At 39.0% G+C, this 14,165-nt stretch overlaps 1 protein-coding gene across 3 annotated transcripts in view; it reads right to left on the minus strand.

The window, feature by feature from the left end:
- LOC133618896 (neuron navigator 1-like) overlaps positions 1–14,165 on the minus strand; it is a 113,891-nt gene that overhangs the window by 24,560 nt on the left and 75,166 nt on the right. For all 3 annotated transcript variants that reach the window (XM_061979730.2, XM_061979722.2, XM_061979713.2), the window contains exon 5: positions 2,137–2,275. In XM_061979730.2, the coding sequence (XP_061835714.2) occupies positions 2,137–2,275 (139 nt within the window). The remainder of the gene's footprint in view (positions 1–2,136; positions 2,276–14,165) is intronic.

Below are 14,165 nucleotides of genomic sequence, written 5' to 3' on the forward strand. Positions count from 1 at the left end.
TATATATATATATATATATACACTGTATATATATATATATATATATATATACTGTATATATATATATACATATATATACATATATATATATATATATGTATATATATGTATATATATTGTATGTATATATGTATATATATATATATATATATATATATATACATATAGTATATATATATATATATATATATATATATATATATATATATATATATATATATATACATACACATGCTAAATGGATTGTGCTCCTTATTCTGCTCACGTTAAAGATACAAACCCCCGTGCACAAATTTAATAGATCAGCTTTGTGTGTGCTATCAAGTATGCACATGTTTCAATACACGCAAACCTTCAATAGATTAGGCCCTTAATGTGGACTGTTTATAAGAAATGTGTGCATTATTTTGAAAAGCATCTGGTATCTCATTATTATGACCAGAAAAAGCCCAACTCTGAACATTATCTCTTCAAACTGTAAGTATGTCAGACAAAGCCCAATAGTCAGGGAGGACAGCTGCCTGTTGATACTGGAGCAAGTCTGACATAAAAAGTTCTGCCAGACAAAAAACCGCAAACCAATCACAATACACATCTCAGAGAATCCTCCTGAACAGTTCATGGGACAACAGCCTCAGGCGACTACAGCGCCTAAAGGCAGCGGGTGTCAGTTACAACAGAAGCTTGGAAGTGCTGGTTTAACAAGTTAAAAATGGTTGAACTGGAGAGAGTAAAGCTAGTTTGACCACCAATAAGATCTGTTGACATGACAGATATAACCTTATTTGCAGTGTGGAATGATATATGCTGCATCTGAAGCTGTGTGGCAGTTCAAGCAGTTGGGACATTGCAGCTCTCACGTGCACTCAGGCCGGATTCTTTTTTTTATTAAAAACTAATAGACCCCATATTGAGGAAGAATGCACACAAACGTCCACATTGAGATAAGCAAAGCTACCTTTTCTATGTCAATAGACCCCCTGTCATTTTTACAAATTTCATTAACTAATTTCCCTCCACCTGTGTCCCACTTTCTTTCATTCGCCTCTCTTTTTCCATCAGCTTATCCTGTTGAACATACTGTCCAATATAATGGATGATGACTATATGTTCAGTTAGGGGTTGAGAACGAAAGACAGAAACAAAGACATGGCCTGTGGAAACAAATAAGAACCACTCAAGTGAAGCATCAGCTGAGCTGAGAGTACAGGCAGACATACAGTATGTATGAAACAGACAATGATGATGTGATGGTTGGTTGCCATGGTAATGGTGCCATAGGGGGTAATGGTTGTCATGACTCCAGCAACAAGGCGTGGAAGGAGACGCCCCGAAGCTTCTGGCTCACTGGACTGCAGATGGCCCAGTGCATGTGTGCGAGTCCTAAACCTGTCCTTCATGTAGCAGACAAGACAAAGACCCATACTCTCAGCATCTCTGCGGTACTGTTGCTATGGTTACACCAATTGCCGCTCTCCGAATGCTCACTGTATCCTCTTTTAAATCCCTCTGCAGTTCTTACATCAACCACACTATGGAGGCGTGACCTATATCCCAAATAGCAGAATATACATCTACAGATGGATTCCAAAGGACACATTAAGTCCCATCAGATCCATAGTGCAAGTTGTACACTCTAGAGTGGACGCTCACTGACCAAAACAATAGGTATGCCTGTATAGTTAGAGTATATTCTTAGATATTGTTAAAATATGACAGTGTCAATCAAACCTGAGCATGTCAATGTGCTCTGCATATACAAATCATTGTTTATCTGGGCATATATCACAATTAAAGTGTGCCATGAGCAGCTGCCTTTCACTGAGGTAAATTACTGAAAATGTAACTTCTAAACATCATACCATGCAATAGTATTCAACTTCAAATCTGGCAGAGAAAAATATTTAAGAAAAAAACAGCTTTCCTAGATATGCTGTATGGTGCACTTTATCACCAAGGATAATAATATGGGTGTGTGCACATGCAGAATACCTAATGAGGCATTGTCTCTGTGGTCTACAACCTGCTGCCCGTATATTAGAAAAATGATGTCCAGTATGCACGCAGAGAGTATGGCACATTAATTTGAACACATTTGCATCCGTATACTGTATGTTGTGTGAGCATGTTGCTTACCACAATGGCTGAATTCCTGCGGGAGCCAACGGGAGTGGAAGGAAGCGAGTTGAGGGTGGGGCTTGTGATGAACTCTTCAGAGCTCAGGTTGTCAGAGCCGTCACTGAGGCCGCTGCTGATGGAGCTGCTCTCGTCCCAGCTACAACAAATAATAAGAGACAAATGCAGATGATGACACTATGAGTGATTGATTAGTATCTGTTTTTTGGCTGTAATTTCTTTAGTTCAGTTCATATATATATATATATGAACTATATACACATTTAAAAAAAAGGATTCCAATACATTATCTTTAACTTAAAAAACAACAACAATAGTAATATTAAGACATTTTAAAATAAATAAGGTGTGTGTCCCTAATCTGACTCTGAATCAGCAATACAATACATAATCACCTCACACTTGACATTATTAAGTATATTAACAGGATCCATATCATATTTAATTCCACTCACATGTACTCACAATAATAAACCCGCTCATCATGTCATCAAATGTAGTTTGCATAAATACATTAAACCATTAAGATATTTTAAGATTCTTCCTCTTTGTTGTACATTTGAACACCATTTTTTTGTATTTCTTTTTAATTTAAATTGTGTTACTGCTTTGTTTGGTTTCCTCGTCCAATTGATTCCACTGTGTCATCCCACAAACAGATATGCACATACTTTTAAGAGTCGTGGTAATACAAAGCTGCTTAAAATTAAATGTATTAAGTTTTCTGTATGTAGAACTTTCCTACATTGTATCCAGAATTTATTCAACATCAGGAATAAGCGGTAGAAAATGGATGGATGGATGGATCATAATAAAACCTACTTTTTGGTGCAATTAAACTTCTTTATTGCATACATTTTGTTCACTCATTGATTTTATAGATAACAACATAAATGGAAGTTTTGTTGAAGTATCATCTCTGAGTATTTTATTAAGCAGGCTGAATCAAAGCTACACAAGCTCTGTTACAACATCACCCGCCTTATTTGGCTCAATGCCTTCCACATTTGTCTTTTGATGAAAAATTCAAAGACATTGTTGCTCACTGCTCTACATACAAAGACACACTTTCCCCCTGCTTGTACTGCAGACGCTCTCAAAATAATCTCAGCCCACGCGCACAAAAATGGCCCTAAAGAATATATACACGGGCACTGAGTATACACATTAAAGCACCCACAATTACAGGCAGCAGGTGTATCTTTGCAACAACTGTCCTCTCTCTAACCAAGTAAAATATATATTTTGCATTAACAGGTTGACTGGTCAAATCTCAACTTTAACAAAATTGTCAGTCTATACTATATGTGGGGATCTGTATGCTTTATATAAATACAGTGGGTCACGTTGCGGAAATGAGAAGTTAGGATGTACATTTCTTTGGATCATTAGGTCAGACTGCTCTTATATTGTAAAGAGAGGGAGGTGCCCTATTGAGGTCATATCTATACTGAAGTTCAGGGAGGATGGAGGGGAGCGGAGGTCCTTCCGGTTGGGTGCTTGAATGGGTCACCCTGTAGCCCGGGGGACTTGACGACAGCCGTTAGGGGGTAGAGAGCCAGAGCCTGTCCTGTCTAGCCTGTGACTGACTATCTTCAACGCGAAAAGAACAGACAGTAGTTCGCATCTCGCATTTCCAATATGTTGCAGGAGCATTAATGTGAGATACATCACTGACTCACTGTTAGTGTATATGCTGAATTGTGCTATGAGCTTACATTGCACTACTAACTGATTACAACTAGATGATTAGACCACTTTAGTGGGGATTGTGCACGGTATTGTAACAATATGCCGTGATGTATGATCAGTGTTAACATTATTTTATTGGCATTTCAGTTCAGTTCAGTTGTTTGGAGTTAAATACAAGCCTTCATGCGACAACAACCTTGTAAAAACACTGCACAACAAAACACCAACAAAATGCATGGCAGGCCAGTAGGAGTGTAACGAGTCCTTTTAACAACGATTTCATTCCATTCAGAATTTGTGTTTGCTGATACGATTTAGGCACAATATTAGTTTTTTTAAGAAAGATGCGCTCCGAAATTATTTAGTGAGTTGAAATCGATTCAGTAACTTTTTGGCAAAAAAAAAAAAATCAAGCATTACGACTGTTTAATAAACACTGGATACTGGACACAGCAAGAGAAGTTTCCTATATTCCTGTTACCGGTATTTCTTATTAGGTAATCACGTACAAATGAATGATGGATACAAACAAGTCAGTAAAAAACAATTAATTGCCAATGCATTCACATCTTACTTTAATAAAAAAATAAATACAAAATAAAAATCACTTCAGGTTAAATTAACGAAAGAAAACCTTTTCTGCTCTTATTTTCAACATTCAAGAAATGTTCAATAAAAGTACATTAACCAACATTTTAATAGTAAATTTACCTGCTACTTCTGCTTTTATTTTTCAACATAAAATAGTACAAAACCAATATCAAAAATAAAGTGCAACCAACTTCTCTTCAGGTTGAATTAACAGTAGGCTCACCTGCTACTTTAACTGTCGTTTTTCCATATAGAACTAATACAGATATAAAATAAATTAATATATACAATTAAGTGCAACCAAATCTCTGCAGGTTAAATGAGCAGTGGTTGGACTTCCTACTACTCTCATTTTAATAGCAGCGATAGCAGACAAAAAAATTACAACAAACGCCACAATACAAGACACAAAATCACATAACACAACAACGACAATGCAAAGACGGAATGGAAGTGACAGCAAACAAGTTTTGGCAACTCATCGACTTCCTAAGACGGAAAGTTGAAAACAGTGTAATGAACGAAGTTGGAAAAGAAAGTGAAGTGTGACAACTTTTTAAGTGATAAACAACTTTTTACATTTAAAAAAAATAAAAACTAATATACTATGTTCAGGAAGTTGGTCCATCGATGTAACTTGCTCCGCTGTCACTTCCGTCCTGTCCTTTGTGGCTTAAAGTTGTCTTGCGTCTTTGTATTATTGCGATGTAACACGTGTATTTGTTGTGGCTTTTGCAAACATGCTGTACAGAATCAGAATCAGAAATACTTTATTAATCCCAGAGGGGAAATTAAGGTTTTCAGCACAATTCAATTCAAGATAAGACAAACATTACAGGGAGACAGAACAGGATCGCAGACGGGTCTGCCAACTTCCGGCACCCCTTACAAAAAAATAAGTTGTAACCTAAAAGTTGCTGAAAGTTGTGTTGTAATTCATGACCTTGTCTTGTTGTATTTACATTTGTTGTGACCTTTCTCATCCACAGTAGCTATTCGCCATTCTTGTTCTTCAACTGATGGCGATGACGCCACAGACGGGCAGACAGACTTAAATAACGTTTAACGTGCTTATCAATGAAAATGGAAAACCAATGTTTTCCTTATTCTAGTATCGATAAAATCGAGCGATTTCCTTTTAAATCGATTTTGTATTGATACCTATGGAACGATAACTTGCTGAGCACAGATCGATGTAGTTGAATCTCAGGAATATAAATCGATATTTTGATTAATTGTTACACTTCTATAGGCCAGTATTTGGCTTTGGCACTTTGATGAAAAAAAACCACACCACTGTGTTCTCATATAAAGCATTGAAAGTATCGCAGCACAGGAAGACTTTAGAAAGTTGGATACAGTGGGAGTAAATATACATGTTGCTGAAGAAGGATAGAAAAAAATAACATGCATATTTTGTAAAAGTCCACTTGAAACATGTGACTAACCTCAGGTTGCTCCATATTTAGTTTTGTTCATGCACATTTATTTACATTGGGACTGTTAAAAATCTACTTTTTTTTTTAGACAAGTAAAATATTTACTCCCTAAAAACACACAAAAGAGTTCAGCTCCTCTTTGCCAGTTTACCCAACACAGACAAGTGATATTCTTTCCTCACTCTAACTGCAGGAATATAATGGACCTCTTATGAGGGACATGTACTGTAGCTGGGGTTCACCATCAGAACAATACTACTCCCAAATGTATGAAGCGATACAGGTCATGTTTATTCAGAGCAAATAGACAAAGCACCAGTTCTGCTGGTGTCATTTAGCTGAGTGTGAAAGTCAAACACCAAGCGACTATGGATGCACAAACAGGAACACCTTTCTATAGCTAAAGATACAAATACATTTAGAAAAATGTAGTGCCTTCTGATAACCTAATGAGACTGCTTTGAACAAACAACCTCGGTGTCGAGACAACGTGGGTAGTGGGTACTGACTTGTAAATAAGTCATTATAAGACACCGATTTAAACCACACTGCTCAGTGAGCACAAACGTAGCCCCCGGCTTTGATCTGCAGAAATAAAATTGTATCCCACTTCATTGCATGAGTCTTCTCAGAGTCACAAGTTCCAAAATCCTGGACAGATAAACATCTTAAACTTCCAGTGGGTGAACTACTGAAATTGAATTTGATTTCCCAGCCAACAGTTGATATCAGTCCATAAAGGCTAACATACAGCAGCCCCAGCATCTTCCAACGGCTGCACAGGACAAGATAACACGATGATCAAACACCAGCATACTAAAAAAAAAAAAAGATAGCAAAAGTGATGTTAAGTGGTGTGTGGGAAGAGAAGAGAATATTTAAAATGCAAGCATAAAAGGGAGAGTGGGAAAAGAAGTGCTCTCGAGGACAACCTTATCAGCTTGCAGAAGATCAGTCTCCTGGAATATTTCTTCCACCAATATCCCTGTGTCTTCTAAACCTATTAATTAAAATATAACCAGTGTGTATTCATATCATCACCCAACACCCAGGGTGGGGTTATTGTCTCACACAGGAGGACAGGCCATTTAATTGAAAATAAAAAGGTTATGATTCCCCTAACGTCGCTTCCCTTAAAACACTGGAAGATCCCTCAGCAATACGATATTGCAAAAACGAGATTAATGACACTGCATGTACGGATTAATTACAACAATAAAATGTCAACCACCGCCATTAAGAGGTGTGCTTATTAGTCCCAAATGGCCTTAAACTGCTGCAGGGTTCATAATGGGGACGACTCCAGATAGAACCATTTGAACCATTATTATTTACTGCACATTGTCAACATGTGGGTACTATATTCTTTATTCAGCCGCACTAATTGAGCACATAACAGGCTGTTACGGGGCCATCAATGCTGAACACCTTTGTGTCAGAAAATGTACCATTTTTGTTGAACTCACATGTTTGTCTGGGTAAGGATACTGAAAAATAATGGCTGCACTTTCACGAGCCAGCAGAATATCTGTGCTGGTTCAATGATTGCTGCAGTAAATATCTAAAGCTATATTAAAGAGATATTGGGTTGAAATTAAACTCATTCGTCATCACAAATTGCATGTTTTTTGGATCAAGACGCCAAATGACTCACAATGTTTGCATTTACATTATTGCCTCTTATTATTTTATTTGTTCTATTTTGACTTTTTTGAATATTTACTAAATTAGCCCTAGTGTGTGAATGTGAGTGTGAATGTTGTCTATCTGTGTTGGACCTGCGATGAGGTGGCAACTTGTCCAGAGTGTACACTACCTTCCGCCTGAGTGCAGCTGGGATAGGCTACCGCCATCTGCAACCCAGACAGGGACAAGCGGTGGAAAAAATGGATGGATGGATGTCCTTAAAGGGGAACATTATCACCAGACCTATGTAAGCGTCAATATATACCTTGATGTTGCAGAAAAAAGACCATATATTTTCTTTAACCGATTTCCGAACTCTAAATGGGTGAATTTTGGCGAATTAAACGCCTTTCTATTATTCGCTCTCGGAGCGATGATGTCACAACGTGACGTCACATCGGGAAGCAATCCGCCATTTTCTCACTTTCGTCGGTGTGTTGTCGGAGGGTGTAACAACACGAACAGGGACGGATTCAAGTTGCACCAGTGGCCCAAAGATGCGAAAGTGGCAAGAAATTGGACGAAATTTGTTCAAAATACGAGGGTGTGGGGAAAGCCGACGAAATGGTCAGTCGTTTGTTCCGCACACTTTAACGACGAAAGCTATGCTACGACAGAGATGGCAACCGTCCCTTATGCCACCGAAGATGATCAAGAGAAGAATATCGACCCTAGCTTCCCTGGCCTGCTGACATCAACTCCAAAACTGGACAGATCAGCTTTCAGGAAAAGAGAGCAGATGAGGGTATGTCTACAGAATATATTAATTGATGAAAACTTTATTCATTACTCGCGGTTTTACGTAAATTATTATACATAAACTGTGGTTACCAATAATTTAGCTTAAAAACATTTATTTTTTTCAATCATTCGAGTACATTCGGGTAGTCTTATGTAATGCAGTATTTTGTGTCTATTTAGGTATGGTTAACCTGAGTGCTGAAATCGTGGAAAAATATATGTTCTTAGCGCGCCTGAAATGGGCTGTCTGCACTCTCAAAGTGCATGTTGTTGCCAAATGTATTTCATATGCTGTAAACCTAGTTCATAGTTGTTAGTTTCCTTTAATGCCAAACAAACACATACCAATCGTTGGTTAGAAGGCGATCGCCAAATTCGTCCTCGCTTTCTCCCGTGTCGCTGGCTGTCGTGTTGTTTTCGTCGGTTTCGCTTGCATACGGTTCAAACCGATATGGTTCAATAGCTTCAGTTTCTTCTTCAATTTCGCTTCCGCTACCTGCCTCCACACTACAACCATCCGTTTCAATACATGCGTAATCTGTTGAATCGCTTAAGCCGCTGAAATCCGAGTCTGAATCCGAGCTAATGTCGCTATATCTTGCTGTTCTACCCGCCATATTTATTTGTATTGGCATCACTGTGTGATGTCACAGGAAAATGGACGGGTGTATATAACGATGGTTAAAATCAGGCACTTTGAAGCTTTCTTTAGGGATATTGCGTGATGGGTAAAATTTAGAAAAAAACTTCGAAAAATAAAATAAGCCACTGGGAACTGATTTTTAATGGTTTTAACCCTTCTAAAATTGTGATAATGTTCCCCTTTAACCCTGAAAACTTTGAAACTTATTTCCAGTCACGTTGGTAAAACTGACAACTGGGAGTTTTTCAAAATAATGTTGTCACTTCTACAACTTTGCAGTGATAAAAAAAAATTCTGGCCAGAAATAGCTTCTATTTGCCGCGAGAACACACTCACACACACACACACACACACACACACACACACACACACACACACACACACACACACACACACACACCCACACACACACACACACACACACACACACACACACACACACACACGCCTCGTGGACTCACTGAATCTGCAGGGCTAAATAGTCTGCCTTCATTAACAAGCTTCTTTGTTCCCTCAAATGCAAAACACTGAGCTAATTGCTTATCTCAATGTGCATGCTAGTTTTTGCAGCTTTTTGTGAGAGCTGTGCACCCTCCTCTCCTAATCTCGCCAAAGTTGAACTGCGTGCTGAAATGAAGTGCCATGGAACACTGCTGAGATAAAATAAGTGGGCCTGGAGTGGTTTGTGGCACATGTTCTTGCTGGCAGTTGGAATCGTGTCATATTTTGACGTCCAGGCGCCTGGTATCAGTTGATAGAGTTCTATTTTAATAAATGAATGAATATATGCGGAACTTCTTTGCAGAAAGACGCACACAATACACAATAGTACATTGTTTATTTTAGAGTTTGTAAGTACAGATGTGCCACTGAACAGCTAATCATTATCTTCAGAGAGCTTTAACTCAGATGTGCTGAGGACTCAAATATTAACCAAAAGGGTCAAAATATTATGTAGCGTAATGTTAAAATACTAATAACCCTAATGTAACCTGATTATGGTTCAACTGTTAGTGCCTTGTTAGAGTTAACTCGGTTTCCTCCAAACTGGCAGTGCAAAATGCATGGAAAGACTTTGTGCAATTTTTACAGTGGACAGGAAAGTTCCATTCCGAATAAAATCCACTGTGTCACATGGGCTAACCCAAAACCCAAAATAGCTAAATCAGAAGGTTATACTGATGTATTTTCAATCAAATGGAAAAATGGCACCGCCAGATTGGCACCAAGCAGCCGGCTCACAGACTGAAAAGAGGGGGGCTGCTGAAGTCATTAAATTCTCTAAGGTTTAAATGTGAGCTGGCATACAGGATGAGAATATGTGACATATCTGTAATACACATGTTGTGGCGGTCCATATTATAACAGGTGAAGGAAACCATCAATTCCACCATGCATTTTCTACAATTTTCGTTCATAGGGAAGCCTAAGTTCATCTCAGTACAGTCAACATAGAGTCAGCCATGGTCACCACTCAATCACATTGGTACATACCGGTACAAACAGATAACCATTCACACACTTACTAACTGCACAAAAATGATCTGTGTGTACCACTACACTAACAGTGAACTGGTTTAGAAAACATATCTATTTGTACTAAAATCTCCAGAAACAAGACAATAAAAACGCAACAGCAATATGCTGCTATAAAATCATATTCACTTAGCTCAGCAGGAAAATGTCAAGAGTGGAATTAAAATACAATGAAATCATTTATCGTATTATCTAAATACAAATGCAGTTTTGACATTTACCTGCTTGTGTTGAGAGAGTCTGCACATACGGCTGGGGTACACAGATGGCGAACAATATGGGTTCTTGACCACTTCAGCTGCTATCGCCAGGAAACAGGCACTGATCTGTATTTCACTCATGGGTGTGACACACTATCCTGCAGGGATTTTTATTCTGATAGCGTATAGCAAAATATCAGCCATTATGAGATGTTTCCCCTATATAGGGCTACATGACACCAATTTCTCCAAGTGTTACAGTATTGTTCCCCTGCATGAGGTAATCCGTCAGTACAGCACCATATAGGGCCGTAAAGCACACTCCCACAGTATATCTTGAAAACCTCAAACTCTGACACCCTGGGCCCAGACTACACTATATATGGCATGTAAGTAAATGTAGCGGTCTTTTCATCAAAATATACAGTACCGGTAAGTTACCTGTACTCTACCAGGGCCACCAGAAGAGCACACAACATCATAAAGAACAGTACACACCCCCAGCACAGTCTCTCCAGCCTCCTACCATCAGACAGACGATACAGGAGCCTGAAAGCCAGGACTACGGGACTGACAAACAGTTTCTACCCACAGGCCACCAGGCTTGTGAATGCTAACTTGTGAATGCTAGCTCCTCCAGCTAACCCCCCCTTTTTACTTTTATCTTTTGAACGAAAGACAGCTACCATGACCACCCCCAAACTGTGAACCATCACTGTAGACACTTTTCACCTTTGATCACAAAAGACACTTTTTAACTGCTGCTGTGACCCAAGGTCACCTCCATATTTATACTGTTGACTGTGAATCAGAATGTGCAATAATGTTGTGTTACTCACTATGCCTTGTATATAAAAAATGTTTTTTAATTTTTATTTTATTTTAGCTAAGTACCGTGTGACTTGTTGAAGGGTGGACTAGCAAAGTAAGATTTTCATTATACGGCAAACTGTCTGTTTAACTGTGCATATGACAATAAACAATCTTGAATCTTGAATCTTGATTACCTGCTCCAAAGCAATCTACTGTGAGCTCAATTACTATTAATGATGCTATCTTGCTGACTCGCTGTTGGGCACTTGCGTGCTATAATAGGGCACAAATCAGTCATTAAAATAGCTTTTCATTTGCTGTGCTTCTCCACAATCTCAGACAAGTTGTAATGTTGAAGGCTTACAGTAAATCACAGAGCAATAAAAAAAAATGCTTGTCGCACATTGTTTCTGTTTACAGAAACAATGTGTGACAAACATTTTTGCACTCACATAATGTCACAATATTTGGCCAATACAGCGGATTAGATCGCAGGCTGGAATAATGAGCTCGTAATTACTGCTAATTCCATCTGCCACAGCAACTAGAGTAGGGCCAGTGGCCTCTGCACTTTGTATGTGTATGTGTGAGTGAGAGTTACAACCTAGCGGGTAATTCGAGGTTACATTCATAAGTGACCATCAAAGAGGGGAAATCCTGTTGTGACGGGTTTGACCCCGACAGTGATTGCCCGAAGGCATTAAAGGGCTGAAACACACACAAACACACACGTGATGCACTAAATGACCATTGTGCCCTGGAGTGATTGAACTGTCAGAAGTGTGCGTAGTGGTAGATTGCAGAAATGGCAAATGAGCTCACATTGATACCCTACTTAACAATTAGACTTAGACTTCCCTTTACTGTAATTCAAATTTGAACTTTACAGTACAGATAAGAACAGTACACCCTGGTGATCAGGAGTATGCTTTTGTGGTCATGTTTGTGACAACGGTATTGTTTGTACTTCTCTGTTGCACAGTTCAGCTTCCTTAAATCAATGTCATAAAAATATGCCTGAACCTCCTTGGCTTTTCTTTTGCAATATTCGGAGGGGAGTATATTTCAGACAGCATCCTAAATCTGTGGGTGTCCTCTCTCCATGAGGTTCCCAAAGAAAGTTTGTCCAACACATTGTAGCCAAGATCAACTTGACTGTGAACTACTTGAAGCTCACGAAATGAAGCGGGATCAAAAACAGTGGAGGGCTCCAGGCTTCACGTTTGTGAATACTCTGGAGACTACAAAGTGTGAGACTAGCGTTTAAACTGACAGCCACTGGGTCAACTCGATCGACTGTAAGCCCCAATAAGGAAGGCAGGAGTAGGGAGAACTGAGCCGAGATTCCTTCTTTGTATCGACTCATACAAGGTCAAGGTTTTAAGGCTGCAAACTGCTACTCTTACATTAATGATCTACAGCTTGGAGTTTCAATACTGCAATGCCTTTTAACTTTCTCTGCATAAATTAAGGCATTAACTGCTGAGTGCGAAGTGCAGAGATGATCTTTTCCAAAAAGTGCCCCTAAACTTAAAGTAGAGAGTGTGACAAAATGGGGCTAAGAGTCTAAGATTTCACAAAAGAACATTAGAAAATGACTGGGTAAGCTGGAGCTCTGATATGGCCCAGTAACCCTTGACATCCAAATAATGTTACATTTCTTCCCAAAATCTTTCTCAAGAGCAAAAAACAGAAGAGGTACAGCACTCCTGGGACAAGTGGAATGTCCTTTCAAATCACCTTTTTAAGTAGTTCAGTCTGGGGTGCTGTATGAAGCACCTTAACATCAACCTCAGTTCAGGGGTTTAAGGAGGAGCTCAAAAAAGGGGAACCCCAGTGTTCAGAGGCCCAGGACCGGGGTGGGATCTTCGGATAGAATTACCTCTGGCCTCCCTCCAGACATGTCAGCTGACTTAACGGCTGTGTGAATTAACTGCGTAAAGGGATGTTTTGGTTTGAAAGAGGGGAACCAGCAGGCTTAGCCAAGGGAGGGGAAAGGAGGAAGTGAACAAGAGGGAGGTACCACTTTATGAATGTAGCACGCTTCATCCAAGTTACTGTTAACTTGAAGCAGCTGTAGGCAAAACGGTTCTTCACACATGGCGAAGCACAAATACAAGCCAATTATTTGACAGATACCTTTTGATCATCAGAATACTGTCAAGCAAGTACCGTAAATATTGATATCACGGATGGGTAGAATTGTCTGATGGTAGCTGTGTAGTCAGATAAAATGGATTGCAGAAGTTAATAGCGGAACACAGTAACAGTTTGGTATTGGTCTACTACCTTGGTCGTTTCATTACACATATGCATCATAATAACGGACATTTTACCATAAATAGAAATATCCATGTATACACTGTAGAACCATCTGTGTCATGATGTTAACCCATATACTGTATTAGTAGGTTTATCTATTTTGTTGTGATAACACTCATGCACAACTCTCTAGGAATATGAGCAGACTCAGCAGTCGATGCTTGGTAGTCAAGCATCATTTCCTGTCAGTTTGGCATGGCATAAAGAATGAAAAGGAAAGGATAAAGAGAAACAGAAAACGAGCACAGTGCACAAAAATGTGCATTGTGAGCTTTTGTTTAATAGAATAAAGCTCCACAAAGAGACTACGGATCTGAGTAGAACACCACTAAGCACCTGCTAAAGGCTGTACAAACAACACCTGAG

Source organism: Nerophis lumbriciformis, linkage group LG01 (assembly GCF_033978685.3).
Source record: "Nerophis lumbriciformis linkage group LG01, RoL_Nlum_v2.1, whole genome shotgun sequence".
NCBI classification, from domain to species: Eukaryota; Metazoa; Chordata; class Actinopteri; order Syngnathiformes; family Syngnathidae; genus Nerophis; species Nerophis lumbriciformis.